The 27,975-nt window shown below is 55.6% G+C and overlaps 2 protein-coding genes across 2 annotated transcripts; one reads left to right on the plus strand and one right to left on the minus strand.

Moving 5' to 3' along the window:
- Positions 1-310: 310 nt before the first annotated feature.
- NCLIV_016540 (conserved hypothetical protein) lies at positions 311-6,149 on the minus strand (the record flags this gene model as incomplete). Its single annotated transcript, XM_003881846.1, has 11 exons — positions 311-564; positions 867-924; positions 1,380-1,604; positions 1,976-2,097; positions 2,315-2,510; positions 2,931-2,998; positions 3,643-3,727; positions 4,236-4,304; positions 4,880-4,935; positions 5,277-5,367; positions 6,039-6,149. The coding sequence occupies 11 exons, from the start codon at positions 6,147-6,149 to the stop codon at positions 311-313; spliced, it is 1,335 nt and encodes a 444-aa protein (XP_003881895.1).
- Positions 6,150-24,154: 18,005 nt separating this feature from the next.
- NCLIV_016550 (conserved hypothetical protein) lies at positions 24,155-27,233 on the plus strand (the record flags this gene model as incomplete). Its single annotated transcript, XM_003881847.1, has 4 exons — positions 24,155-24,778; positions 24,975-25,151; positions 25,724-26,008; positions 26,718-27,233. The coding sequence occupies 4 exons, from the start codon at positions 24,155-24,157 to the stop codon at positions 27,231-27,233; spliced, it is 1,602 nt and encodes a 533-aa protein (XP_003881896.1).
- Between the last annotated feature and the right edge of the window lie 742 nt (positions 27,234-27,975).

The following is a 27,975-nucleotide window of genomic DNA, read 5'->3' on the forward strand; positions in this document are numbered from 1 at the left end:
GTAGATCCGTGCAATATCGCAAGTCGAGAGACTGCACGCGTGTAAGGAAAACTTTTTGTCTTTGCGAAAAAGACGTCTCGCCAGTTTCTCTTCACCCTTCCCAAATTCCGCCTCCAGTCCCCGCCTTGGCTTCCTGCCACGAGTTCTGCCTGCCCCGCCCTCGTTCCTGCTTCCTCAGTCCCTCCCCGGCGGCGATAGGCACCGCATTTTGGAACTCTCTTCGCCGGTGTCCCCTCGCACTGATTCATCCCTATGGTTCCCCTTCTCTTTGTACCTAACTGGCGCCGGGGCATTCTTCTTCTTCTCCCATTCAACTGTCCTTCATGCACTCCATTTCCATGCGTTTTCCCCCCGCAGGCGTTCCGCCGACATGGGCCATCTTGGTCATCGCGCTTCCACTTGCGCCTCCTCTCTGGGGCGAGTGCGCAGGCGGCGACGAGTAGAAACGCGAAATGTAGACGAAGAAGAGCAGAATGACCAGAAAGATTGCAAAGTTTGTGAGGAAATTCTTCAGGTAGACCATCGACATGTTCTCCACGGCGAGCGGAGGATCGATCGAGTCAACTGAGGAACGCATGCAGACGCGAGAAGCCGGGAGACAGGCACCTCCAACGCTCCCCCACGCACACATCTACTTACAGATGAGCACACGTCTATTTGTGGGCACACTGTGTGTGTGCACATGCATGCGTTAAACGATACGCCGTACTCCGGTTTCCGTCTCCACTGGGCAGCTGCGCATCGACGCTGTTGCGACGGCCTCCGCGCATCTGGCTAGAGTGACGTGACACACGGTTTCGGACGGCTTGCATTCGACACGAGAGGACGCTGCAGCCCTCGGTTTCTGTCACACAAACGAGACTCACCCACATCCGCCACGCCGCTTCCTTGTCGGAGTTTGCCGAGGTCCTTGCTTTCGCGAACCTGCGGGGCCGTCACCGACACAGAGAAATCTCGCGATGGAGTAGTCTCAGCACTGACCCACGCTTTGTGCCGTCTTGTCTTCTGCCTCTCGCTCTCTCACGAGAGCAAAGTGAGAATCCACGATTTCAACGCTTTTATCTTGACTCCGCCTGCCGGAAAAAAGACGCAACGCGTGCGCGCGACACTCACGCAGGTCGCCTCCCACACGCCACCGCAGGAGGGTCGGGCCCCCCCGTCTCGCTGCTCGAAACTCCCGAAGGCCACGCCACGATTCCCAGGTGTAAAACCGAGAAGCGAGAGAGTCGCTGTGTGCTCTCGGAGCGCTTCGGTTTGGAACGCACCTTCTCCCCTCTCTCCCTGAGTCCCCCGCGCGGTGCGCTTCCCGGCTCTCGCCTCGGCTCTGCCGCCTCTCCGTTCTTGCTTCTCTTCCCGCCCTGTTGGGGTTCGGTCCTCACCTGCAAAATGTGGTTCATGACGATGGCGACGCGCGCACCAGCCAGCAAAATCCGCTTCTTCAGAACCTGGAACAAGGCAAACTCGGCCGCTGAGTCGACCTCGAAGAGCGGCACATCTTTCGCGGCGTCGAGCGCCGCCCTTGCGTACTCGTCGACGGCGGCCTCGCCCAAGGCGCTGGCGGCAGCCCGCGCGTCTTTTTTCGCCTTTTTAACATGAGGGTACACCTGAAGAGCACACCACGGCACGCGCCAGGAGCCGTGTCGCGTCTGCGACTGCACGCAAAGGCCTGCGGCCCCCAGCTAAGCAGGCGCAAGTCACGGTCCAGATGCGCTTGTGCGTGGAACAGATGCGCTCTACGCGGCATATTACGAGGCCGCATGGCGGGAGACCATGCAAACGAGGGAGTCGAGAGCGTGAGACGAGGACGACGGCTCGGCGCGCACGTGTCTCTCGGCGACTGAGAGAGAATCCGTCGACACGGATATCGCGAGAGAGGGTGAGCACGGGAAGACGCGGGGGGGGACAGCTCCGCCCGGGAGCTGGCGTCCGAGGACGAATTACGTGTCCCGACCCCCTTGCTGTCTGGCGTTCTCACCTCGTTGCACAGAACCGCGCGGTTCTCCTTGGCCCACTCCGAAAACATCTTCTCTTTGTTCTTGGCGAACAACGCCTTCTCGGAGTCGTACGCTCCCTTGACCGAGTTTACGTGTGTCCAGCCTAACACAGGGACAGCAAAAAGCAAGACGACCGTTCGCGTCTCCACTAATCCCCTCGGCACCGGCCTGCATGCATCGCCTCTTAAAAAAGGATTTTCGCTCTGGTGGGCCGCCCCGTGAGCAAGTCTCTCCCAGACCCGCGCGCGTCCCCGCTCCGCTCCCTTCCCGTGTCCAGATCTCCGGTTCTCCGGGGGGGGGGGGGGGGGAGGGGGTCTGACCTGAAAACCAAAAGTACTGTCTTTGCTTGACTGTTTTGTCAATCAGCGCAGCTTCCAGATAGTTGTACAGAGACGTCAGGCGCGTCTGTTCGCCGTCGTTGTACTGGACAACAACTCTCCTGCCGTAGTCGTCATCCGTGCTTCCCAGATGTAAAGGTTCGTGCATGTCGCCGATGAGGTTGATGATGTATTTGACCTAAACGGCACACATGCAAACGAGGGGGGGGCGGGCACATCAGGGATCGCGGACGCGCGAGGCTTTCGCTGAGTGTGTGTGTGTGTCGTGTCCGCCCTTGATTACGCCCGCTGCGCCGAGAGAGAATCCCTGTGTGTCGGGGGAGGCGAGCTAAAACCAATCTACGGGTCGCTGAGGGAGATGCATGCACGAGGCGAACGGGCCGACTCCCGCGATGTCCAGCAGGTCGTTGCGACCAGGCATCGAAGCGGCAATGGGTGAAGCGAGAGACTCGCGAGACCGCCGGCGTGCGCCTCTCTGTGCACGAGAAACAAACTGTGAAGGAAAACAGCGCAGCGTGAGTGGTGTCTCGCATAAAAAGGGCCAGGAACCAGATCGTCGAAAACGCGCATATGCCGTCCGCAAGAGAAAGAGCCGCACCGCGTCTGCATCCGTCGTTTTAATGCCGTGAGGAAACACAAAGTTCGTCGTCGTCATGACGGCTGGATCTGCGCGGAATGACAACAAAACCGCATTCGGATGGCAACCGAATCAGAGACGCGGTTGCGTGATTCAACAAGGCCCTACTCAACCTCACGCATCAAGCGTGGCCTTTCAACAAAATACATGTATGCACAAATATACAGATCACTGCACGTGGAGAAACGCCACGTTCGAAGTCATCACTCTGCGAAGATGGAATCTGTGGACATTGGCAAGCAGAGAGGCAGCTGCTGTTCGTCTGCAAAGCGACATCAAATAGGCACTCAAAAACGTCCCCGAAGGAACAACGCATACACTGCTCCATCGATTCAGATGCGTATATGCATTTATACGTGTAGCGACGGTGTACGATGGTCTGGAGAAAACCGCTCTTTCCATCAAATATATACATGCATATCTACATGAATATATACATGTATACCGTTTGTCGAAAGACCGCATTGCAGCATTCGTCCACGCAACGTGACGCACCGTCGGCGGCCTACCTTCGTTTACCTGCATGTGCATAGAGAGATGAACTGTGTATAATGCGTTTGCGTGAGTGTGCGGAACTGCGGGTTCACTTTGTGAAGGATGGAATGCAGTGCACGACGATTCGATAACCCCGTTTTCTCCCTTTTGAGTCCTTCCCCTGTGAGCAGTTTCGCACCTTTTTGCTCCACTTTGTTCTGGTCTGGATCCACCAGGTGGAAGAAGAAGTAGGTGAGAGCCTCCAACAGGCAGTTTCCTTTCATCTGAAGAGACACACAGTGAACAGATTGAGGGCCAGGCAAGGGCGCAAGCGAATAAAGGAAAGAAATGGAATTTCCGGCACAAAACATGCCTCTGTATGTGAGACTCTCCCCCCTCTGCCCCTTGTCAGCTCCGTTCATACAACTATATTCATATGGCTTTATATATATATATATATATATATATATATATATATATATACATGCACGCGCAGAACAATTGGTGGATAAATAGATGCGAGGAGAGGTGTCCTCACATCCCTGAGAACCACATTTGTTCCGTGTGTGCACAGCTGTCAAGCGAGGGGGGCAAAGCGAGACAGCAACCAATAGACAAAGGGGGTATAAAAGTATATACAAAAAGAACACGAGAACCGATACATCTACAGACGCGTCATTCGCTGTATACATGTATATCTCTCTGTTTATATACACAGAGATGCACGGATACGTATGTATGTGTATATCAGCGGCAGTTGGCCGTTCCAGTGCATTTCATCTGGGCACACACCCTGCAAAAGGATTTATCGAGGACGATGTCGTCAGTGCGGAGCGGCTTGGACGGGCACGCGGGCTGGTGCTGCGAGAAACGCACAGAGAGAGGACGAAAAAGAAGGCGTCGTATCCACTGTAAAGGTACCCCAACCATATCCCTCTTTTCCGTGCCGCTATTTTTACTACCCCGCTTTCTTAAGACACCTACGTGTGTTGGATTTCACTATCCTGCCGGCTCTCATGTTTGCTCGAACCCCCGCATTAACATCCCTGAAGTCATAAACGGGAGCGACTCGTCCTTGGCCGACTCGACAGGCACTACGCAGCGGGTTAACGGTCTGTGGATTCGATGAACGCAGCTATGTATTGAATTGACCTCGCCGCCCTGCTTCGACAAAAAGGAGAACTAAACGTGTGTGTGGTTTCGAGAGCAATAGGTTCCATACGGTGTGTCAGCATTTCCTCAAAGTCTATATTCTGGCGGGAACCCGCTCCTCACGGTGACTCCGTCGGTCCATGAGAGAAATCAAGCGAGTCAGCAGCGAGACACAGAACACGGGAAAAGAAGACAAAGAGAGCGGAGTACGTGGAGAGGAAAAGACAAAGGTTGAGACGGGAGATGGCAACGGAAGGAACAGGAATAGGAGCCGCGCTTCTTACCATAAAATGAAGACGCGCCGTGTCAGGGTATTTGTCTGACACGCGGTGTGCCCAGCCTGGATGCGCAGAAGCCAGCACACATCGCATGTGTTTTTTTACATCCCGTGGAGAAGCGTGGCCGCGCTGTCCAGAAACGTTTGCAGCCGCAGAGAAGTGTGCACACATGCAAAAACGCGGGGAAACAGGTGAACCATTTCCGGGGGGTTCCGCACTGTCCACACCTACATGCGCGCGAGTACCTCACCTGGAGGCGCGTATATCCCTCCGAAGACAGCATGACAAATCGAGACACAATAGCGCAGACAGAAGTGGAGCAAGAGGTACACCTGTCGAGACGCTCACCAAACGTCTAGAGACAGAACCCCAGAATCCTGCTGCAAAGTGCATGCTGTCTAACCTGCGACGTCGGCGAGGTCTTTGCCGTTCAGCAGTCGCTTCAGAGCTTGGTTGGCGGGAGTGCTGAGACCACTAAGCGTCGTCATGGATACCTGGGAAAACCGATAAAGGGAGGTTCTGATCGAACACAAAAGTGAGCATGCGAAGACGCGAGTTTCTCCTGTCCTCGGCTTTTCAGCGTCTCACACCTGGCACTAACCAAGACCCAAGAACGCAGCTTGTTGGGATGCTCAGCCCCCAGTTCATGTGCCGCAACAGGTGTAAGCCGCGGGACGCGAAGTTGCAAAACACAGGACACTCTCCACTGCGTTCTGTGCTGCACTGCTCATGCAAGTCTGCGTCCCGAGAGAGACAACTAACGCGTCGGTTGGTTACAACTCACGCAACTAGCAGGCTCAGGCGGGAGCGATACACTCTTGAACACATGCGACGTCCGCTCACATCGGCTACAAACGACACTCTTCTGGTGCCTAGGCCCAAGCACATGTACATCGACTGTTATGCATACACGTTTAAATGCGCGTACATATATATATATATATATATATATATATATATACCTACATATATGCATATGTAGGTATGTCTCTGGCGCCCTGCAGAAAGTATGAATGTTTTTTTGAAGTATAAATGATGCGTAGGCAGAGAGGCAGCTCTGTTGTTCCAGCGTAGCCTGAGACGTGGCTATTTTCTGGGCCTCCTTTCTTTTTCTCCATCCTTTTCTTGCAGAGCCTGGGGAGGATTGGATAGGCTTTTCACTTACAGCTTCGTGCGCGCGCACTTTGAAGGCATCCGCTTCGAAAACAGAGGAGCCTAAGAGGAGACAGAGGATGGGGGCCGCGAGGCCCGCCGCTGTGCCGCGAATCCCCTTCATCTTTGCCGTTTTTCAGCAAGCGACTGGAGAGGAGAGAGGCGACAGGCGACCGAAACTGCCGCGTCAGAGCTCCGCCTGGAGAGACAAAGCCGCGTCTGAAAGACCCGAGGGGACCTCGGCTGAAAAAAGGCGAACCCAAGGACAAGGCCCTACCCGCGCTGGGAAGAGATCCGGGAAGACACAGCAAAGAGACACCTCACGAGAAGAGGGAGAGGGGCAGATGCTTGAGAGGAAACGCGGGGGACAGACCCGAAGAGGAAAACGAAGAGCCGAAGCGACGAAGAGGCTGGAGAGGTCGGCGCCCGCTCCTGCTCCCAAAGCAACGTCGACTTTCCGAGCAACAGCGAAGGGTGCATGCAGAACCGACAGAATTTCCAGTTCATGCACAGAAACCCCAGACAGTGGAAAGTCGGAGAGCGAGGCGACACAGAAAGCGCCTGGAGACTGTTGTTGCGCAGTGTGTTGTTTGGTGGCAAGCGAAAACTTGAGAGGAAAAGGCCAGGCGGAAGGCCTTGTAAGACGATTGAAACAGAAGGCTCAGCGAGACGTTGGGAAAAGCGTTCAAGAGACGAACCACGAGGGGAGCACCGGATGGGCGATCTCGCTCGAGCGCCCGAAACGCGCTTCCATCCGATGTGGCTACAGGGGGAATACGGCTGCGTTGTCAAAACACCTCCGAATCGACAGATAAATTCTCATCGACGCACGCGTGCAGGGCGGGGAGAGGACACAGCACGGAAAAGAAGACGTGAACGGAGGCGTGTACTTAAGGCCAGCCTCCGTCTGTCGGGTCCACACGACGCAAGGCAGTTCCGCGGACAGGAGAGCGAACGCGACCCTTTGTGTGGGCGGAGAACAAGAATGGACGATGCAGGTGACTCCGACAGTGTGCCGAGAGATACTTCCAAGCGGAAACCGAAAGGATGGTGACGGAAAAGCTCAGCGGTGAAAAAACGGGAGACTAGTGTCAAGGCACTGACTGAAAATCTGTGGAGACACCTGAAGCGCGGCACCGTGGCGTTCGTACTGGGACAAAAACGAAACGCCTGGTCAGCAGCCTTTTCGACTCCGGCAGAGATCTCGACAGCAGCGACAGCGTCGTAGGTGGGACTATGGGCTCTGTAGACATCTGGTGTTCTGGGGAAAGCCACGGAACCGCGGGTCGTCTCTCTGTGGGCCGCTGTAGGAAGGAGACGCGGGAAAACGGAGGGAAATCCTCGCTGCCGGTTTGAAGTAAAGGGTCGGGAGAAGCCGGAGGGAATCTCGCGGTAAACTGCTGACTAGTGCGGCGGCTCCTCGGCGACACGGACACACCGGAGAAGACAACCAACTCGCGGGAGGGGACAGGAGGAAAACAGTGCAACGTGGATCAAAACGGAGGAAAACGGGTCTTGAGCCGTTCGATGTCTTGCGGCACTTCGGCGAACGCGCGCTGGTCCAGCGTCGGAGCTGTGTGTTGTGTCGCGGGACGACTCTGGAAAAACTCGCGTGTCCCGGGTATAGGAATCCTCTCTTTTCCCGATTTCCTGGAATATTCTTTGCGCTGGGGACAGACGCGAGTTTTGGCACGTGCGGCGGGCGGCGTTATGAAGGAACAGCTTGTTTTCCGCGCAGAACAGGGGGGGTGAAAAGAAGAAAACCAGGAAAGCGACACACAAGCGGTAGAGACAAAGTTGACGAAGCGCCTGCTACGTCGAATCGATGAACAGAGAGTCGACGGTTTCCACGCGTAAGGAAGAAAAATAGTATATTGCGAGGTTTTGTCCAGAAGAGGTACCGAATACACATGCGACACAGTACAGCCTTTTTGCCGGAAGGAACGCTGAGCCGTAGAGGCGATGCTTTTGGCTGCAACGAAGAAATGCGTCAACACAGAGAGGCGTTCTTTGGACTTCTCACCTCGAAGCGGGAGGCAAACACGAAGGGATGCTAGAGGGTCAGAAGCTTTTGCCCAAGACGTGCAGGGGAGGAGAACAAGAAAAGACAAAACAGAAGGGGGACTCCAAGCCTGTCTCGCTTGTCACCCGCTGCGGCGACGCCTCGGCCGCCGACGCCCCCCTCCCCCCCCCCCTTCCCCCCCCCCTTTTTCCACACTGTGTTTGTCTCGGTACCAAAAAGGGATTTTCGGGCACGGTAAACTTACGCGGATGCAGGCCGCTTTATATCGGCGCGTTTTACGACAGTTTCGTTCTCGACCTGTTCGACTCCATGGCTTTCCACTGTCAACCGATACCGCCCCTGATGCACACTGGGCAGCCTGCAGACCGCGTTCCATTGCCAACGAAACGGCCGGCCTCTCGCGTGGGCCCCTGCTGCGCGTTTGTGAGATCCTGACGCGGGGTAGAGTGGAGAAAGATTCGAGCCCCCAATCGGCGTTGTTTTCTATTCCGAATGGGTCTCCTGGTATGTCGATACAACGCTTTGAGGAAATACCTCACGTTCATGTATTGCCGATGGACAGCAGGAATCCCGTTACCGTACAGGACCGTCGGTTAGCCGTTTTATCCGGATCTGTGTGCGTTTTCCTCGCTTGGGACCGATATGTCGCACACTTCTGGGGCAGAAGATCTCTAATTCCTGCTGGTTTCTAGAAAGCAAGTTCACTTTGTTACTCCGAGTTTGAAGGAACCGAGTGTTCGGGTCCCGTGCCACCGACGACTCAGAGGACCCCAAGTCAACAACGAGTCTGCTACGTTGCGGCAAGAGGTGTCTGTGCGATCGTACTTCTATGTCGAGAAAAAGGCGGCCAAGTCGATTGTTTGATGCCCTCTTTGCTATCAGCATGCTACTAGAAAAGCGGGGTCACGTCGTGATGGAACAAGGATCACCTGTTGACCTTTTCAGCTACGAAGAATCTGTGCAAAAACCCAGGACCGTTTCAGCTCCACCGTGCCCTCAAGGCACGTGGCCGCCGAAAGGCCTGGCTTTTAGGAGCTACAGACGTGGTAGCAGCAGAGTGTTTTCTCCTGACTACCTACTTAAGGAAATGGTACACACCTTCATTGGTAGTGCATTGATCTACTTACCGCACAAGCGTTCATCTAGTTATTGAGGGACAGTCACCAGCCCAAAACAGCTGATGTGTGTGCAGTCAGAACAGGTGTGGGCGCAGCTCCGCCGCTTATTTGGGAACAATTATGCCATTCGCATGGGTTGCCGCGTACGCAGGCGAAGAAGCCAACACATAGCTTCTGAAGTGCAAGCCAGATGGTTTTTTCAGGTAAAGTTAGGCAGATACGGGTTTTCATGTCTATAGTTGCATGGGGGAAAGCCCGAAAGAAAGTACACATGGAACTGCCGCGGCTTTGTGGCGATGGAAAGCGGCAGGATGAATCGCTTCGACTGTAGGGCCTAACGACGAGGAAGGACCCCAAGCGCAGCCGAGCCATCAAAGGAGAATGTGGCTGACGGAACTAGCAGGGTGGCGGTTTTGTCTCACATGGCACGAGGGGAGTTGAGTGCGCACGACTCTCTTCCTGCGTAGAAAGCACGGCGCTCCCTTGCGCTGGCAGACGGGAACAGGCGGGAAGAAACGAAAGTCGTTTGTGTGACTCGTAGCTATGTCAACGGAAGGAACCAGAGAGGAAAACTTTGGAGACGTCTCCCCGCTGACGCGGGCCTCACACAGAGAGTCGTTCGCTCGTTCGGGAGCTGGGCAAAAAATCCGTTGACCCAGTCTGCGGTGCTACAGCCCCCAAACCCCCCCTTGCTCGAATTCAGGGGCCTTGAATCCCGACTTCGCCGGCCGGCAGCCTCAACTTTTTCAGGGTGGGAATCGCCGTCCTCCTGGCCTTGTCAGTTGGCGCGCAGGCTAAAAGAAGCTTGCTGTTGCCGAAAACCCGGGTGCGGAGGAATCGAGCGTGAAGACACAAAATGATCTAGTACTCTTGTCCGGCACTGAAACGCCTGGCACAACAGGTGCGGTGTGCATCCGGGGCCTTAGACAAACCGCCGCGAACAAGACGCAGCATCGCAATGATATGCACCGACTAACGGAAAACAATCGACCGAAGTAGGTCAACAACATTCTCATGATATTGAACTTTGTGTTGGAGCGGTACAACTTCAGCTCTAAGAACGGGTCGTCGGAGAGGGATGCGAGCGTCTTTCCGACGATCCTAATGGGGCCTCGAGTTCAGCTCCCAGCGGCAACTGAGTCCCAAGATAGGCTTTCTGGAGGGAAAACTGCAGAAACCTTTTTCGTGTATGTCCATTAGGAGTCCGTGTATAACGCCGTCAACTTGTTCTACATTCGACCACGTACTCGTGGACTACATAATTGTTATTATTTGGTTGATATACGTGGATCTCTTTGTGAATATATATGTCTACATATATCTGAATAAGAATACGTTCACGCCCGCCTGTCCATCTGTCTGTTTTGATACTGGTCGATTCTTGTGTATACCCTCTCATACGTTCGCGCCGACGCATGTGTTTGCTCGTCTTCCGGGGTACACTTCTGCTCTGTTTGCGTGCCTATATCACCACCTGCTGCATAGTTTTTTGTCGTTCTATTGTTCCCTCCTTGCGGATGGAGGACCCTCACCTCCTTGGCATGCCTTGTGCCAGCAGGTCAGAAGGCGAGACGGAGCCTCTCAAGGAATAGACAGAAAGAGAAGGATCGCGTAACACGAGGGCGGGGAGGGAGGGGCCACGTTGTTCCTCAGCAGCTGTGTGTTCTGCATCGGTCGCTTCCCAGGCTGCCCCGCTGTACGTGAACTACTAAGCAAAGCGTGGGTAACCAGGTGTCGCGGCAATAGAGAAGAACCGAAAACAGCGAGAAGACGTAATTGTTGATAACCGAAATGTGCGGACACCATCCTTGTCCGGTGATCAAGTGTAGCACTGGCACCCGCACTCTTGAACCCTTGTTTCCTGTTCGTCTTTTCTACAGCCGAATGATCTTTTTGGGTGCTAAAACCTGGAATACTCACACGTACTTCAGCGAAGGCGTATGAATGCATCTGCTTTGACACGCGGGGCATCCCGGTAGGGGGGCCTGGAAATCAAGGAGTGTACACCGATGTTCCATTTGCCAACACAGTGTGAAAAGAGCCTGTTTTGGAAATGCGAATGGAGTCTGAAAATGGGTGTCTCACTCGGCACGACACGTTGAGCCTGTTCTTTCACGCATTAAAGCTTGTCATGCATGTGGAGTGTCGTCGGTTTCAGTGCTGCGGACAGCTTGTAGGATGTTGCTCTCCGTCGATGGATGTGCCTGAAAACATTGTAGTCTCTAGGATTCAATGGTTGATGGTACAGTCAAGCGGATACACGCACCTAACGCAGTGGTGCCTTTATCTCTGCAGACCTGGTTTGCTCTCGAATGCTTTTGAATGTGCATCACCACTTGCTTTCGATGTCTGGTGGTTTTCGTATACTCGGTGGACGTGCTTGCTTCTTGGTGTAGCTAGAACCCAGAAGCGTGTGCATTTTGCATGCACGCGTCCACGCAGCACATGATCCGACTAACTGTCTTACTTCAGGAGCCTTCGAGCTGCGACATGCTCCAGCTGAATACCGTCCATCTCCGTTGCACCCAGTCCCCTCAGCCCTACTCCCCAAAGTCCACAGCCCTCCCACGCACCCTGGTCCGTGTTGGCCTTTCTTTAGGGGAGCAAAGTTCTTGAGCCACCGACGCCTTCGTAGTCACGGCGTCATAAGGCAAGACCGCTGCCAGGGAAATTTCTAGACCCATGTGTGCTGAGTGCTCTTCATGCTCATCGAAGGAAATCCCACTGTCGTTAGCACGCAAAATCCATCAGTGTGAAATCTGGAAAGACAACCCAGAGGTCAAAGAACGGACTCTGGAACAAGCGGCGCAGAGTTATGCTCAGAGAGCAATGTAAACCGATACGATCACCCCAAATTTACACAACGTAGCTAAATCGCTGTGGCTAAACCCAACTACATATAATGATATGGGCGCTGTTTTAGGCATGATATGAATTTGCACACCTAGAGAAAAATGATCACGAGAATAAACGTTTCGCCTTCGCCTCTTGCCGTGCACTCCGAAATCATTACTCCGCGGCTTCCTGTTTTTGTTCACGTTTTTGTGGAGTGGAGTTTTCCGGTCTCGGTTTCAGGTAGAGTTCTCCGGGTAAAGACTGGAGCAGCGACTCAACGCTCTGAAATACAGGCATTCAACGAATCGAATTAGCAAAGGTCGCCTAACACATGGATATCGAAGGAACCGAAGCAAGCATCCGAATGTGATGTCCTAAGGCGACGAAGTGGGGACAAAGCCACCCCTGTCGGTCGCGGAAACGTTGAACACCTCACGCAAAACGGCGGATTATAGTCTTGACTGTTCCTCTGTAGATGGAGTGATTCTGCCTTTGAGCTTACGTAGAATGAAATGTTACTACGACCCACCAGAACGGCCCTAACTAGTAGGCATGAACATATAAACATATACCCGTGGGTGTGCGTGTTCGCGCCGACAGACGCAAAGAGGTAGGTAGCGAGATCGCTGGAAGCATACATGTATGCCGCTATACTTTGGTATACCTCTATATCTCTGTATGTCTATACATATCGATGAGTTTGTTCCCTGTGACTAGGAGGGTCTGTCTCGAGTTACCATTCTCACCGTTTGAACTGCGTTCTTCCATACAACATCAAAGCCAGCGCGGGCCCTCGCCTCCAGGTCTGGCACATGCTCACTGATCCACGTCGAAATAGCTTCTCTAACTTCTTCCATAGCGAAGCATTCCCTGGTTTCGCTGCACTTCACGACTGTCAGAGGTCCCACAACAATATCTACGCTGAATACGAGGTCGGCATCTTCCCGGTCGCCTTGTCCCTCTGGACTCTGGCTGCACGCATTCTCGTGACTCTCTGTCTCGGTTTCTGAAGAGGCGTCCGTGCCGTTCAAGGTATCCGACCCTAAAACGCTGGACACGGATGTATCGATCACTCGGCTCGGCCCTCCTTGGGTTTGTCGCTCTTTCCTTCTCGTCTGGTGGGGCACCGTAGACAACGCACGATATGCCTTCACAGCCCCGGCGTCGTCGAAACTCTCCCTGTGTCTCTCCGAGTCGTTTGAAGGTCGTCTGGACTTTTCTTCTGCTTGCTTCATTGGCGCAGCTTCTTCCGGTTCGCCTCGGAAAGTTGTCTCCTCTGCGCCACTCGTTCGATCAGGATGCTGCCGAGGTTGAGTCCCTCTCCTTCCGCCTGCACCGGGCAGATGAGGGACAAACTGTCTCCCTTTAGGGGCGCCTGCTCCACTATCGAATGCGGAGGAAGCGGAAGATGGAGAGGAGTCATCTCCTTCGTCTCCCTCGCTGCGGCCGTCTGCCTCCTTTCGCTTTATTTCGCCTTCCTCCCCTTCTTCGGAACGTACGAACGAGCTCTCCGCGGCGGGCGAGAGTGGACGAAGTGGAGGGATATCTGTCAGGACGCAAAGATGAATCGCATGGAAGCGGAAACAACTGCCTAGTTCGACAAGTGTCCGGCCCCCTCTCCGACGTGTCTCCGGTGCGTGTGCAGAACTGTCTCGTTTCGCGCGTACAACAGCGAGGAAACGAGAGGGTGCCCTATGGGCGTCTATCTACGCGTCAATACGGGTCCAGGAGACTGTGCCTGTGTTCAGTTCCATTGCTCAGACGCTACGAGAGAGGCCTAAAGCCCGTGACCTTGCCGCCCCCACGCACGAGGAGCACCCCGGCACTGGTTGACCAGCTCAGACGTCCGATTCCTGTCGAGAACCGAAGGAGGTATTTATCTGTGAGTTACTGGCACTGTTCACCGCGTTCTATCTGCAAACGTGGACGGCAGGGCAGACGGCAGTTGTAGCTGAGGCCTCTGTAAAGCCCACACGTCGTGTGCAAGATACGGCAAACACCTCGGCAGCTCGTTGATTGCCATGTGAATGTGCATATACGAGTATACACGAATTCTCATGTAACTCTACGTGGCCGTGGTAGACACACAACAAACGATTTTTGTAGAAAACCCTCCCGAACACTTGCCTTCTACTCTAAGTGTGAAATGCAGGCGGCCTCGTCGAATGTCCATCACCCTGCGGTCTCTGATACGCCGCACGCGCTCGTGGTCATCATATTCACGTTGAAAACGTTCAGACGACGAGGCATGGCAGGAAATCTCTGCCCTTAGAATTTCCTTTGTTGCATCTTCGAGAAGCTACATTCGACAGACAGAGTACGCATACCCAATACAAGCACACGGAAATACAAATCTGCATATATCTATATGTAGATACATACGAATGTGCTCATGCGTGTCTGAATTTTGCTGGAGCATTTCTGATTTGGACGCGCCGCAACCCCAGCTACTCCTCACCCGTTGGCTCGTCCTTGCTAAACCCCGAAGCACCGAGTAGACAGTTTGTGTGTATCCATATATGCATGTATATGCATGCTTTGGACGATAGACATACTTGCTGGCATGTATACACACATATATCGCTTTTGGGCCATGCGGGGTCCAAGTGCAGACATATCCTAGTCCCTTTGAGAAGACGCCATTTGTATACGCAGCTGTCACAACAGTCACCGTCACCTTCCTGACGTGGGTGAGTCCTGAAGCTACACCTCGGAGTTGTGTGGACCCGGTTTCTGTTTCGCTTGATTGCGTGCAGTCTGCCTCCGGTATGTTTGGATAACGCTCGCCTCCGCTGCACTGCAACTGCTACTGACCGTGACATATTACACATTTACACTGGCCCCATGAAGCTTCAGATTTCTCGGGAAACCTAAGATTCTCAGGGTTGATTGGTCGTTTGCCTTCACCATAGCGCTGTCATGCCAGATTCCTTTTCGCAGCTTCATCTTAATCCCCGACTGCGCTAACGGCGGCCACACGACTTCTGGTGCTTTGAGGAACTAGGAACGAGAAGACAAGTGCGCTACCGACGAGGACAGTTTAGCCTGGGCGTTCGAGTGCTTCATGCGGATAGCCAGAAATACAGGAACCTTATTTGTTCCGACGCCCAAATGGGTGTGAGAGCTTTTCACGGGGAGTGCGAACTTGCCAAAGCGCCACTACGAAGCCGGCACCTGCAGTTTGGAATCCGCGTTCTACCCCTTTTCAGGCGGTGTTCATGGCTGCGTCTCATTACGTTGCGGGAAGATGAAGCGCACTCCACGTTCGACTATCATTGTCCGCCTAACCTCTTACGATGTCTCTACCGCTAGTGGTTCAACCGACAGTCGACGGCTAAGTGTGTTTCGTGAACAACGTTACGTCACGGTGCAAGGGAGATGGGACCCTCGGCAAGCGGAAAGAAAACGTGTGATCAAACGTACTGGCTACGGATTCAACGCACATTCTAGCCGACTGAAGGTCCACCGAACCGCACCGATTCCCTCTCCGGCAGGCGGGTTGTCCGTTGCCTCCCGTTATTGATTGTGCTAACCAAGTTTCTCGTTCACTCTCCGTCCCGGTGATATGCGGCTCTGTTTTTCTGTGAAGTACCGGCTGCAAGAAGTCTCACCACGAGCTGCGCGAGTGCAGTCTCGATGTTCTGGTGCAGTTGCACCATCGTGCGGGTTTGGACGGCGACAGTGGCGTCTTCAATGAAGGCGCCTTGCTGCCAACACACCGAGAGACACCGGCGAGAGAGAGAGAGTAGAAACTACAAAGCATCCAAAAATCTCCGGACAGGACACGACTTCAATTCGAAAATGGCCAGTGGTGAGGCCGTATGTATACAAGCTATTATAGGTTTGAATATATATATATATATATATATATGTATTCGTCCATACCTAAAATACCTACGTAGACTATACTCTTGTAAATCGGAGTAGGGAAATGCATGTGTGCTTGTATCTCCGATGCTACGAGCAGGCACTGTCTTCGCCCTTCGTGGAATGCAAAACGGATGCGTCGGAAAAATTACCGCAGCAGATGAATATCGGTGTGTGTACGGTTTTCAGGTAGACAAAAACTCTTCCGGTGTATGTTTATACGTGTACGTATCTCGACGTATACGAATATGTATTGGCACATGAACGCAAACATGTCTGACGTGTTAACTCAAAGGGTCGACCTAATCTGCATTTGTATATGCATATATATATATATATATATATATATATATGTATACTCGTTTGAGTATGCAGATGTCCACACTTAGATTTCTACTTATATTGACACCAGCGGATCAGGAGGATGCATACCCGCGACTATTCAGACATGTGCACATGGGTCATCGGGGTCATCGGCAGTTTCAGAGACACATGCGCATCTTTCAGGTGAATATCTTTCGTTTTCTACATAGCTTCTTCGGGTAGGAGCAGATACTTGTGTTTTTTCTCACTGCTCGCAATCCATCCAGACAGCAAGCGACGAGGGGATAGAAAGGCGTGAGCTCCGCGGCCTCCACTGCCAACAGCTTTCTGACCACGAGTACCTCTTGCTCAATCCTGCAAAAAAGTATCAGCACCAGCATGCCAATGCTCTTAACCCCCAAATGAATATATATATATATATATATATATATGTACATGTAGATATCCAGATGGTAGGAGAGTGGCTATACATTTGTTGCTAAGGGTCTTCTTGTAGCAGCTGAAACGGTATAGTGTGAGCATCTGCAAGAGGTCGCCCGATGCGCAGGTACATCTATGGTTAAATGTATGGAGAGCGAGGAAGCCACATTAATCCGCAAATGCAGATTTAGGCCTTATACATCTCTCCTACAAAATATGCTTCGGTACACATCTTCATGCATATATAGATCCAGATAATGTAGGCGATGGACGAAATCCCGCGAGGGAGTAGCTATAACAGATACCACCACCGATGTTGGAGCTTGTTCACTTTCTTTCATTGAATTCGATGAGCATCCGCGTATTCTCTGCACGAAGTCGTTCAAGGCGCTCTGCCTGCGCTTCCTGCTCGAGTCGCGCCCTACACCGCTCCACGCACGCCGTTCGGTACGCTACCATTGCCTCGAGTTCTGCTTCGTGTCCCAGTTCGCTCTGAACCTCGTCGAGGGTTTTCCATACGAGAACGTCGACTAACGGAGACACCTCCTCTGCAAAATGGAAGAGTTCTTCGTCTCCAAATACTTGCATCAGTCGTATGAGAGACGGCAGAAACAGAAAACAGCACGCAACAGATCGGAGTGAAGACTGGTTCACGGAGACCCGAACGCGAGAGAACAGCACCGCCGTCCATGGCTTTGGGAAAAACCTACGAAGTCATGCACTCCTGGTAAATGGGCGTGTGGACTCACCCGACGCTAAAAAAAGAGAGAAACCATGAATGCAGATCTGAATTGTTGGTCCGATCCCTTTACCCTCGAGACACTTCGCACTGCGCGCCTACACTAGAGGCAAGGTCTGAGGCGTTTGCGCATGCACTTTGCCGAGGCGCCGGAGAGTTCGGTGACGGCTCGTTTGACCCTAGAACAGCCTTGCGCTCCGATATTGGAGGGCGCCTTCTCTCTGACTAGCTGCGGGTCAGGGGCCCCTCTCCGGATAAGCAGACCCCAGAGTTTCCGATCGCAGCGAAGAAAATCAAACATCGAAAGTCATGCTGGGCACCGATACCAAAAACGCAGAGCGCCGAGCTTGGGCATCCGCACCGTGTAGTTGCTGGGCGGCTAGGCGGCTGCTCTGATGATGGATCCATCTAGAGTGACATAGCAAGTTGTGTGAACCACCGGTTGCCAGGCCCATACATACAGCTGCATTTGCACACAACTATGTACGCAGATATGTTTAGAAACGCGTATTTTATAATTAGGCTACGCCGTGGTAGATGTACACACATACAGAGCCTTGTCAGGGAGCTTCAGTCTGAGGAGAAAACCCCTCGATCTGTTGCCTACACACTCACACTGGGTCGCCGCATCGACGCCGCGCTTGGCCGGCACGAAGGGCGCGTCGCCTGGCAAGAGATGGAACGCGTCGGTCTGTGTCGGCGCCGTCCGCTCTGCCGGCTTTTCACCGCCTTCTGCCTGCGCGGAGACAAGGCACGTGCCGGACACTCTCACACCACCGGCTTCGAGCGTTCTCCCCTTCCTTCTCGGACGTGCATTTCGGGCGAAGCCTTCCATTGTGGCGCGCCCAGTCGTCCGCAAAGAACACTCGCGTGTCTGGGCACAGGGCGTGATACGGATCGAAGACCCTTTCCATCCACCGGCAGACTGACTGCAGCGCTCACAAGGTGGACTCGCGTTTCGCAGGGCGGGAAGAACTGCTTCCTGAGGAACCGGTGGCGACGCGGTGAGAACCAACCATTCGAGGCATCCAGACGCTCCGCCGTGTTGCTCAGAGGAAGCATGAGCGTGAGAGGTGGACTGCCTCATCCCCATCTCGGCCCGTGTCGTGTGCTGGAAGCCCGGATGGGATTCCAAGAGGAAACAGGGAAACACGAGAGAGACACTTCCCCGTACCACCATGCGCGTCGCCAGCCCAAGAGCAAACTGCTGCATCGGCGGACACCAGCGGCTGTATAAAGATCGGCTGTTCCCGTTTCTGTGTGCCGGATACACCGCAAAGACCCCTTCGGGTTTCTCTGAGGTGGGCAGTCGCTCTCGCGCGTTCCCTGAGCTCGCCAAAATGCTCCACCGTCGGTTCCCGCCCTCCCGCTGGTCCCGTATGTCGCTGCTTGTGAACCTTTCTGCCTAGAACAGCTCTCGCTGCCTCGCGGTGTCTTTCGTCTCGCTGGAGCGTACCAGGTAGGGCGTCAGGTCCAGCGGTAGCCGCTCCGGCTTGGGCAGCGGAACGTCGAAGAGCGTGGGGCGTTCGGAGCCTCTCGGCAGGCCGGGTCTCTTGGTGTTCGTCTCGCTTCCGGCCCTCTGCATTCTGGAGCCTGCGCGTCGGCGCGACCGGGGAACGGCGCCATGCCTTTTTCTTGGGAGGTCGTCCTGTGTGGGGAGCAGTGAGCCTTCCGAGGACGACAAAATGACGCTAGAAGCCGCGGACGTGGAATTCGACGACGCCCAGGAGAGCGACGCGCCTGGGTCGGGTGACCAGTCTGTCTCATCCGACAGCGAACCGAGTAGGCTTTGGACATCGGGAACTGAGCGTTCACACATCGTCGCAAAGCTTACACTTGCCGCTCTTCCGGAACTCGCTTGGAACGCGCTCGGCGCAGCATGCAACTTGCCCCCGGCGACTCCCGTGGACACCCTCCCGGGAAGGGTTGGCCGGGATGCGCGGGCGTCCGACTCTCGGCAGTTGCCGGCGGGTTGTGTGATGAAGGATCTGCAGGACGGTCGGACAGCCAAGCCGTCAGGAAGGGCGTGAAGCCGTGTGCAAGCAGAGCGACAGGCATGACTAGAGATTACATCCCCAGAGAGTAAACAGCTCCACGACATGCAGATCCACATTGACAGAAAGCGGCAAGTACGGGGACTACTATCTATCTATCTGTCTATCTCTCTACTTCTATCTATCTGTCTGTCTATTTATTTCTATCTGTCTGTCTATATATCTATCTATTGGTATGCAGTGGTGTCGACGAGCGCATAGATATCCCTTGCCGGGTCCCGTTGCGGTGCGAAAAAGCAAGCGCTTGTGGACGAAATGTGCATACAGTTTGAACGCCGCTGTCTCGGCGTCTGTTGCCTTCTTTGTCTTACCTTTTTGAGACAGTCGTGGTGACACTTTTTGCTCTATTTGTGTGTTTGAGAGGGGGAAGAGGAAACGCCGTAGCTTGTTTTCCCGGCGAGGAAGCAAGTCCCCCCCGCGAGGCGAGCGCTGGCCCCGGCACTCGCGGGTGCTGGGCAGCCGTCTCTTGCTGCAAGACGGCAACTGCAGACCTGCTGTGTCTCGGGGGCTTCCGAAGGGTTTTCTCCGAGCCCACAGAGGAGGCGCGGGCGTCGGACACCGGCAGGGGAGCCGAGGATTTCATTTCGGGGCGAGGCAAGCGGCTTTGCACGGCGTTTAGGACGGGAGAACCAGGGACAAACGCCGGCTTCTCGCGCGGTCCGTAGGAACCCGACAGCCCAACCGTACCGTTTAGATACACGTGTGTGCAAAGCGCCACAACACATTCCTGTAGACAGGTGTAGTAGCCGTGAAGCTGTATCGCGTCGGAGCAACAGACACACAGACTTTCACTTGTATTGGAAACAGCCTAGACAAACACCAAGCGAAGGGTGGATTCGGGAGTTTTTTTTTTCTTCAGGGATGCGTGTACATGTACATGGGTGCGAACAAGCATGTGGGTGGAGCCGGAGCACATCGGTCGAGCGGACGCGCCTCCAATCACCAAACGTAGCGATTGATCAGTTGGCCTATCGAGGAATAAGCGCAGCCCGTAAGATGCACGATCGCGTGTGCATGGGCGCAAGCATGTCGCAAGAACCAGACTAGTAAAAATGGTGGTTCGACGATGCACAGTGCGTGCGCAGTGAGTGCACAGTGAGGTTTCCAGCACCAGGTTGGAAAAACCCCCTCGGTGAGACAGCGCTGTACACATGCGACGTCTGCGCGGTCGGCCGTGCGGCGTTCACAGACATACACGCACACAAGAAGCAAGCGGCTGTTTCCCGGCAAGAACGAACAAGGCTAAAAATGAGCTTGCGCCGTAGTCGCTCTTTCGGCTTCGCACCCTTCCCGCGAAATCTTCATGCTGGATGTCGATGGGAGAAGATACCCCCGGTTGTCGAGAAACAAAGAATCACACATGCAACAAGAGACGAGATGTAAATAACACTACTCACGAATGCTGTGTGCGTTACAGACCCGCCAAGTCGTTTTGCGCGCACCTCTTTTCCTCGGCCTCAGCTTGGGTGAGGAAGTTCGATTCAGAGGATGCCTGTTCCATCAGAGTTCCTCATCGCTGAATCCTTCAACGAATGCACTAGGCTTTACAGTTCTGGTACGCAGACAAGGATGGCTCTTCGTAGTTGACCAGGCCGTCACCTGCCGGATCCCTGTCCGTACGCATCGATGCGCCCAGCGGCGAAGGAAGACAGGTGCACATTAACGAGTATGTTTGGTGGCATGCAGATGACTAGTCGAGATTACAGTGAAAAGGAACGAGGGTGGGATTTAACGAAGAATTATGCCTGAAGAAACTTTTCGAATGCGGTGCAAGACAGGTGCCGGTGTGTGTGCGACGCGCTACCGGGAAGACGTTCCGTCGTCTGACAGTGACAGTGGAACTTTCCCTCGTGGATTTAAAGGCTTCGGTATAACTGAGGAAGAAAGGTCAAGTGAGCCATGAGCTCTGAGCAGGAAAGCTGTGCAAATTACAGAGCTGCTCTTCGAGTCTTTCCCTGAGGGGCGGCGCGCTTGAGGGGCGAAACGCGGTGCGAATCAGCCAGCCGTCACGGCGGCGGGATGAAAAGACATCGGACCCTAGCTAGCACCGAGGAAGTCCGAGCAATTGTTCCCTTAAGCTTCGTCTAGATGTTGACATCGAGCTCTCGCGGTGGAGAATCAGTCTCAGGGATTGCCTCGGGCAATGTGCTCGTGGGTACGGCGAGGACTGGAACAATTCGTACCAGGTCGTGCGTACCAGCGTTTCGGTCGCGACTGCCTGGGGTGCTCTTGTGCACACCACGCGTATCACATACAGGTCAAAATCACCTGGGCTCCGCGATGTTTCCATACGCGCGTTCCTGTTTGCTAACGCATTTTCAGAAAAGAAAGAAGCTGAAGGGTTCGTTACCACAAACGCTCAGCTACCCCGGCCCCCGAAGAGACGGTTGAGTTGCCTGTCCGAATATAAGCAGCGAGCGAGCGCTTTCCGCGAGGGCCGAGAGAATCACATCGGCGTCCTTCCTCATGGAAATCTGTGGCGGAAGAAAGGAACAGTGAAGAAGATCCACTCGGTGTGTCTGTTATTCGCGAATGGAACCTTCTTATATCTTTCTCCGCGGCGCGACGCTACTGGAACATAAGCCGAAGGCTATGTGCAACTCCCGCTTTCTCGAGAATAGTAGGTGAAAGCTCGTGACATCTGCACTGGGAGACTGGTCAGAGGGCGCGGAAGACACAGCACCGCTCTGTCCGTCCAGACGCATGACTCACTTTTGTTGAGTTTCCATCAAAGGACAGTCCATTATCGTGTTCATTTGCTCCCCCCGTGTCAGGCAGTCCCGAGAATTGCGTCCCCCAGCCGCCCAGGTCGCGGAGACTCCGTTTCTGCGCTGGGGGGATTTTTCGCAAAGGAGAATTCTGGCGACATGTCTCGCAGCCTCACGCATTTGCTCTGTGCGTGTCGAGAGTTTTTGCCAACTTGATTTGCAAGTCGCTTTTCGACTTCGGCATCTCTGTTTCCCGCAGGAAAAAGGAGCTTTTCTGCCTCTCGAAGCTCGTGGGGTCTCGACGCGAGCGCGAGCGCGGCTCCACCGGAACTGATTTCCGTCGCTTTCGCTTGCTCAAAAGAACGCAGTCGTCACTGACTTCGCAGGAGGACCGTTCCTCATTTGGCGGCATCAAGTTTGCTGTACGACCCCTGCTTTTGTCAGTCTTTTGCTCGTCTAAGCAATCGCCTGCTATCTGCGCCACTGTCTCTCCAGTTTTCCAACTGCGTCAAGTGACCGTCTTTCTGATTAAAATCGGTCCAAACGTCCTCAGAGGGGCGTCGACATGCACTGTGCCTTCGACCCTTTGAACGTGATTCCCGCGCCACTCCCGTCATCGCCCCGCGAAGTCGACGCTCGTCCGAAAACCGGATGAGAAATCGATTCGCGGTTGATTGAACTGCAGTTCTTGTGAAGCCTGAAGCGGAGCCGCGTATCTTCTCGACTGAGGCGATTTGGAAAGAACGCGGACTGGGAAACAGTTTCTGAGAACCCGACGCTGAACGGCAGCTCGTATTTCCTGCGCCAGTCAAGCGCCGTCTGTAAATGCCCGTGAAATGGGCATCGTCATGAGGCTACGGCACAAAGGGGCCTTCGTCTCGGGGCTGGTCACCAGAGGAAAGGAAGCAGGCGATTGTCTGGGGAGGTTCCTCTTCGTCGCTGACGCACACATGCACTGTCCCGGCGTTTTCAAGTCTGTTTAGCCGTCCCTCCCCTGTGGACACGGCCCGAGTGTGCACGTATTCTTATACGTTCTTACAATTCTAAAAAAAGCCTTCATCCCATGCATGCAGAGGTTCCTGTCTCATGGTAGATCTACAGGCAATGCGGCTGTTCGGACTCTCTCCACGGTGACTGGGCGCAGTCTCCCCTACTCGCCTCTTGACGTATCTGAAGCTTTCCTGCTTTCACGCCTTCACACGTGCGCACAGGCGTCGCTGTGCGCGCACTACGTTGCCGCACGCCTGTCCGGTTCCCTCGGTTGGCGCCTTTCGGGAGCATGCCAGAGGGCCAGCGGCACCCACGTGTTTCTCACTTTTTCCGTCTCTGCACGGGCTCCCCAGTCTGCGTCGTCTTTTTCTCGTGCCTCCTTGTTTGCTAGGCCGTCCGGTTGCGGAGGAATCAAACATGTCGCTGTGCTCGGTCCTGCATTCAGAGTCGCCGAAAAAAAGTCGCTATCTTTTCGTCCGTAACGCCAAAGAGACGCAGATGGTATGTCCCTGCAGAAGCTGCGCCCTCAGCCGCTCCAGGCCGCTTCTCCGCGAGACGCTCCACCGCCGCGCAGGTTTCTGGTTGTCACACTGGGTCTCGTGGCCTCGCCCCAAGAACAGTCGACTGCTGCCTGGCCTCTGAGCGTGCGTGCGCTCCCTCGGTTTTCTACACACACCGTCGCCTGGCCAGTCGCGTGCCGGAGCGCGGGGAGGTCGCGGGCGTCGCTAGCCGGCAACGAGCGTTCAGGTCAGGGACAGAGTTCTCCGTTTCAGTCCAAGGTCAGACGGGGAGCTGACGCAAGAACGGGGGGGAGAATGGCTCTCCTCTTTTCGTTCCGCTCCGCGGCCCCCCAGCTCGTGGAGGGCTTTTAGGTCTGTGTTTCCTCACGCACGACGTCGTCGTTCGCTTCAGAAAGATTTTCATTCCTCAGCAAGGCTTGGGAAGGCGAAGAAGGACTGGGCGAGAGAGCTGTGCCATCTTCGCGGTCTCCGCTGGATGCCGGGTCGTCGGCCTCGCTGCTAAATGCGCACTCTGAAAGTGGTGTCAGAGAATGGCGGATAGTTCAGAGGGGGCGGCTGACGGACGCGCAGAGACGCGGCCCTCGTCTGGGCCAGAGACAGAGGCGCCCGTCGGGCACAGGACGCCTTCTCGAGCTTCTGCGTTTACGGCGTTGGTAGCAACTCTGTCACACACTCGCGACAGTGAAGGAGACGAGCCTGCGTCGGAGGCTTCGTCCTCAGCTACGCCGCCGGAGTCCATCCTGCTGGGCTCTGTGCAAGCCGACGGGCAGTCAGGCGAGGCGCAGTCCGATCTGGTGCCTGCCGGGTCGGCAACTTCCCAGGAACTAGCGGTAGACGCAGGCAGTCACGAGGACGGGGCGAGCGAAGCGCGCGGCGCGGTTCTACGGGAAAGAACAGAGAGGGGACCGGTAGAAGGCTGCACGAATGCGGCAGGTGAAACGGAAGGCCAGGCGAGCAGACGGGGGCGTTCGGCCGCGACAATCCCTGCGAACGCAGACGGCGAAAGTGGAGACAGCACCTGCAGGCGCAAATTCCGAGGCGAACGCGCAGGGCCAGATGCTTACGTCGGGAACGACTGTTTCTTCCTTGAGCTCCCTGATGGTGCCGTGTCCTGCGTCGCGGGGCTCGAAAACCTGCCTGCATCGGTTGAGGCGGTGAGAAAATAGCGAGAGTCGGCGGTCCGTATCTGCGCAGTTCAGGTGGGTGCGGATGTGACAGTGCCTCGGCGCACGGCACACAAGTCGTGTTTCGGTCGCCTACACATCTGCACATGCAGTAGAAAGCAAACATGCGAGAGTAAGTCGCGCTTCGTCATGTTCCCGTCGTTCTCCTGCGCCATTCGTTTCCCAGGTCAACGGTCCCAATCCGGGTGACGCTCAGCAGGGACCGTTTCTTGCGCGGCTCCAGTGCCACAATTGTCTCCAACTGCTCGAGTTCGACAGCCGGGCGCAGTTCGTGCAGTGCAGCAGCTGCCTAACCCTCAACGCGGTCCAGTCGCAGGCGAGCAACGGCCTTCGAGGCGGCCGGGTACGAAGTGGGGAGATTTGTCAGCCTGCGGTTCAGGACTGTTCGACAGAGGAAAAGGCGAAAGGAACACAGGCGCACCACACGGCCTGCATGGCTGAAGGCGCGCATGACACTCTGAGGAAACTCAGGGGACGGCGCGGAAGATGTGCGGACTCGCTTTGAGTTATACAGTTCTGGATCGCTTCACACCTCTAGGCGTGACGCCACGCGTTCCTTTCTGTGCGTCCTGGCGCGTTAGACGCGCCAGTGACTTCGCGTAGCAGACTTCCGTGCGCGACGTAGAACGCAGAGCAGTGAAGCACACGTGGGTCCAGGAAGGCGCCATTGTCCGAAACCCGCTCTGCTTTGTTCGGTAAACTGCGTTTCTGTACGCCCACACCTTAGCACTTCAAATCGCACGCTGGCTACGTCACGGGTCTGGGCACAGCTGGTGCTGCCTGCCCTCAACCTGTCGTCGGGGAACAAAGGGGGAGTCGGGTTGTGCGAAGCGTGTTGTCGGGGCACCAGGGAACGACTTTGATGGTCCACGTTGCGTCGCTTCCGTCTTTGCGTTCTTGCTTCGTGTCTCGCAGGCGATGATTGTGATATGTGGGCGATGCAGTACCCGGAACATTTCCTGTCTGGGTTCTCTCTACGTCGAGTGCTGGCAGTGCCGCACTGTGTGTCAAGTGGATTACCCAGCGGCTGGCTCGGGGCTGTTGGGCCCGAGTGGCGCTGAAAGGTCGCGTACCGGAGAGACGGGCGTCTCCTCCGAAGGAAGCAGGCTCCACCGACGTCTCCTTTCGCGGCGCTCGTTTCCGCGCCCTCGCTTCAGGTGGCTGACGTCGAGACGGCAAGGCGACTCTGAAGCGGCCGCGGTGAGTCGTGTCTCCGCCGACCACGCGAACGAGACGACAGGGCCCGCGCATTCGGCTTCGTCGCCAAGTCCCCAAGCCATGCGTCGGCGAAGGTCGAGGCGGCCGTTCTCTTCTTTCTCGTCAATGGGTCTCTCACGGCGTCCATTCTTTCCGTCTCGAAGGCGTTTCTCTGTCACGTCCCTGCGGCGAGGCTTTACGCATCCTGAACAGTCTGCAGGTACACCGGCAGGGTCAGGCAACTCGCGGTCGCGTAACGCCTCGTCTCCACGGACGGCGAATGCTGGACGGCCAGCGCCTAGATCTCGGACAGTCGGCGACGAGGGGGGGTTGCAGGCACCTACGGCGGCTGCAGCGAATCCCGGAAGAGTCGCCGAGCGCCGTCGTCTCCGCCGCTTGCCGGCGTCCACGTTTTCCCGGCGCGGCGACTCACCTCGAGACGTGGTCAGGACCGCTCGTTCTTTTGGGGGCAGGGGCGGGACCAGCTCCAGAGAGCACGGCGCAGGCCGATATGTCTTGGATGGGCACATCTCAGCGGATTCACCGGAGAGTTTTCTGGTGGAGCCAGAGGCGTTTGGCGTGCGAAGACAGGCGGCAGTCGACCGCGGTGATGGGGGGAGTGAGTCTGCGCACGAGCGCGCGACCGTCGCCACCTCGTCGTCCCCTCACATGACGCGAAGCAGACGCCGAAGCGCGGTTCCTACGCCTTCAGCTGCCAGGCGGCGCTCGTCGACGGATGCGAGCTCTGGGCGTCCAGGCGCAGTGGCTATCGACGGGGGACAGCCGGAAGCTGGCCGCCAGGAAAGGCCGAGGAGCGCGCAACAGGGAGATGTCTCCGCTAGGTCCAGCGACAGCGGAGAGTGTGCAACGGGAGGCAGTGAACGGCATCCCTCGCGCGTGCGTGCAGCCAGTCCACCGAGGGGGCAAGGAGGACCGGAGGCCGAGCGGCGATCGGAGCGTTCATCGACGCTATCAGGGAACAGCGGCAGAGGCGGAAGTTGCCATTCGTTGGGCGGCATACCTCCAGAGAGAGAAGCGGCTGCAGAACGAGGGGGAGCCCAGCGGGCTGCTTCAAGCCGCCGAGGCGCAGTGCGGAGAAGTTTTCTGTCCTCGTGCAGGCCAGGACGACTCCACACGCCACAGGCTCTCGTGGATCCTGCGAGCTCCTCACCTTCAACGGTCGGCCCCTGCGGCAGACCTGACCCGCCACACGGGAGTCCTAACTTGAATAGTGATGCTGATTTAGAGAATCCTAGCACGAATGCTGGTTTGTGTCCTGGCACCGCATTTGTTGCGAATACCCAGTCTAATCCTCTCTCAAGTACCAGTTATGCTTCCATGACGCACGCTAACAATGCTTTCACACGCAGTGACAACGGCGCGTTTTTGACTGCCTCCTCGGCGCCCTTTCTTGCGGCTGCTAGCGAGGCAGGGAGCGATGGGGGGAATCGGGACACATCGTTCGGGTCCTCCGCCCGAGGGACTCTCGGGGGGAAAGGAAGACCCTTCCGCTTCTTTTCGCTCCGTGCCAGGACACGGCGTCGCCGCGACTCTCACGAAGGTCCGTTTGCTGGCTTCAGAGGAAATGACGGGTTCGCGCAAGGCCGTGATCTCAGGCGTCCTGACGCCATTGAGGAGCCGTTGCCCGCGGGACAAGAGCCGAGCTCTTTAGGGGCCCCGGCGCAAGATGCTCGATGGGCCTCTGAGTTAGGCGAGAGTAGGCCAACACACGCGGGGGTTTCAGAGGACCGTCGATTGACCCGGGACCTTGAGCTCTCACGGCCAGAGCGGGGGCGGGATCCGACGCTTGGCCAGGGAGCGCCAGGCGATGGCCGGGGTCGGGACCAGTGCGCACTTGCGACCGCTGATGCGCATCTCGCTCGCCATTTAGATGCAGATAATGGCGTCCGGGAGAGCACGGAAAGGACGCGCTTGACCGAGCGACAGGGGCGTCAATCGAGAGGTGCTTC

The sequence above is a fragment of the Neospora caninum genome, chromosome VI (genome assembly GCF_000208865.1).
Source record: "Neospora caninum Liverpool complete genome, chromosome VI".
In the NCBI taxonomy this organism is placed as follows: domain Eukaryota; phylum Apicomplexa; class Conoidasida; order Eucoccidiorida; family Sarcocystidae; genus Neospora; species Neospora caninum.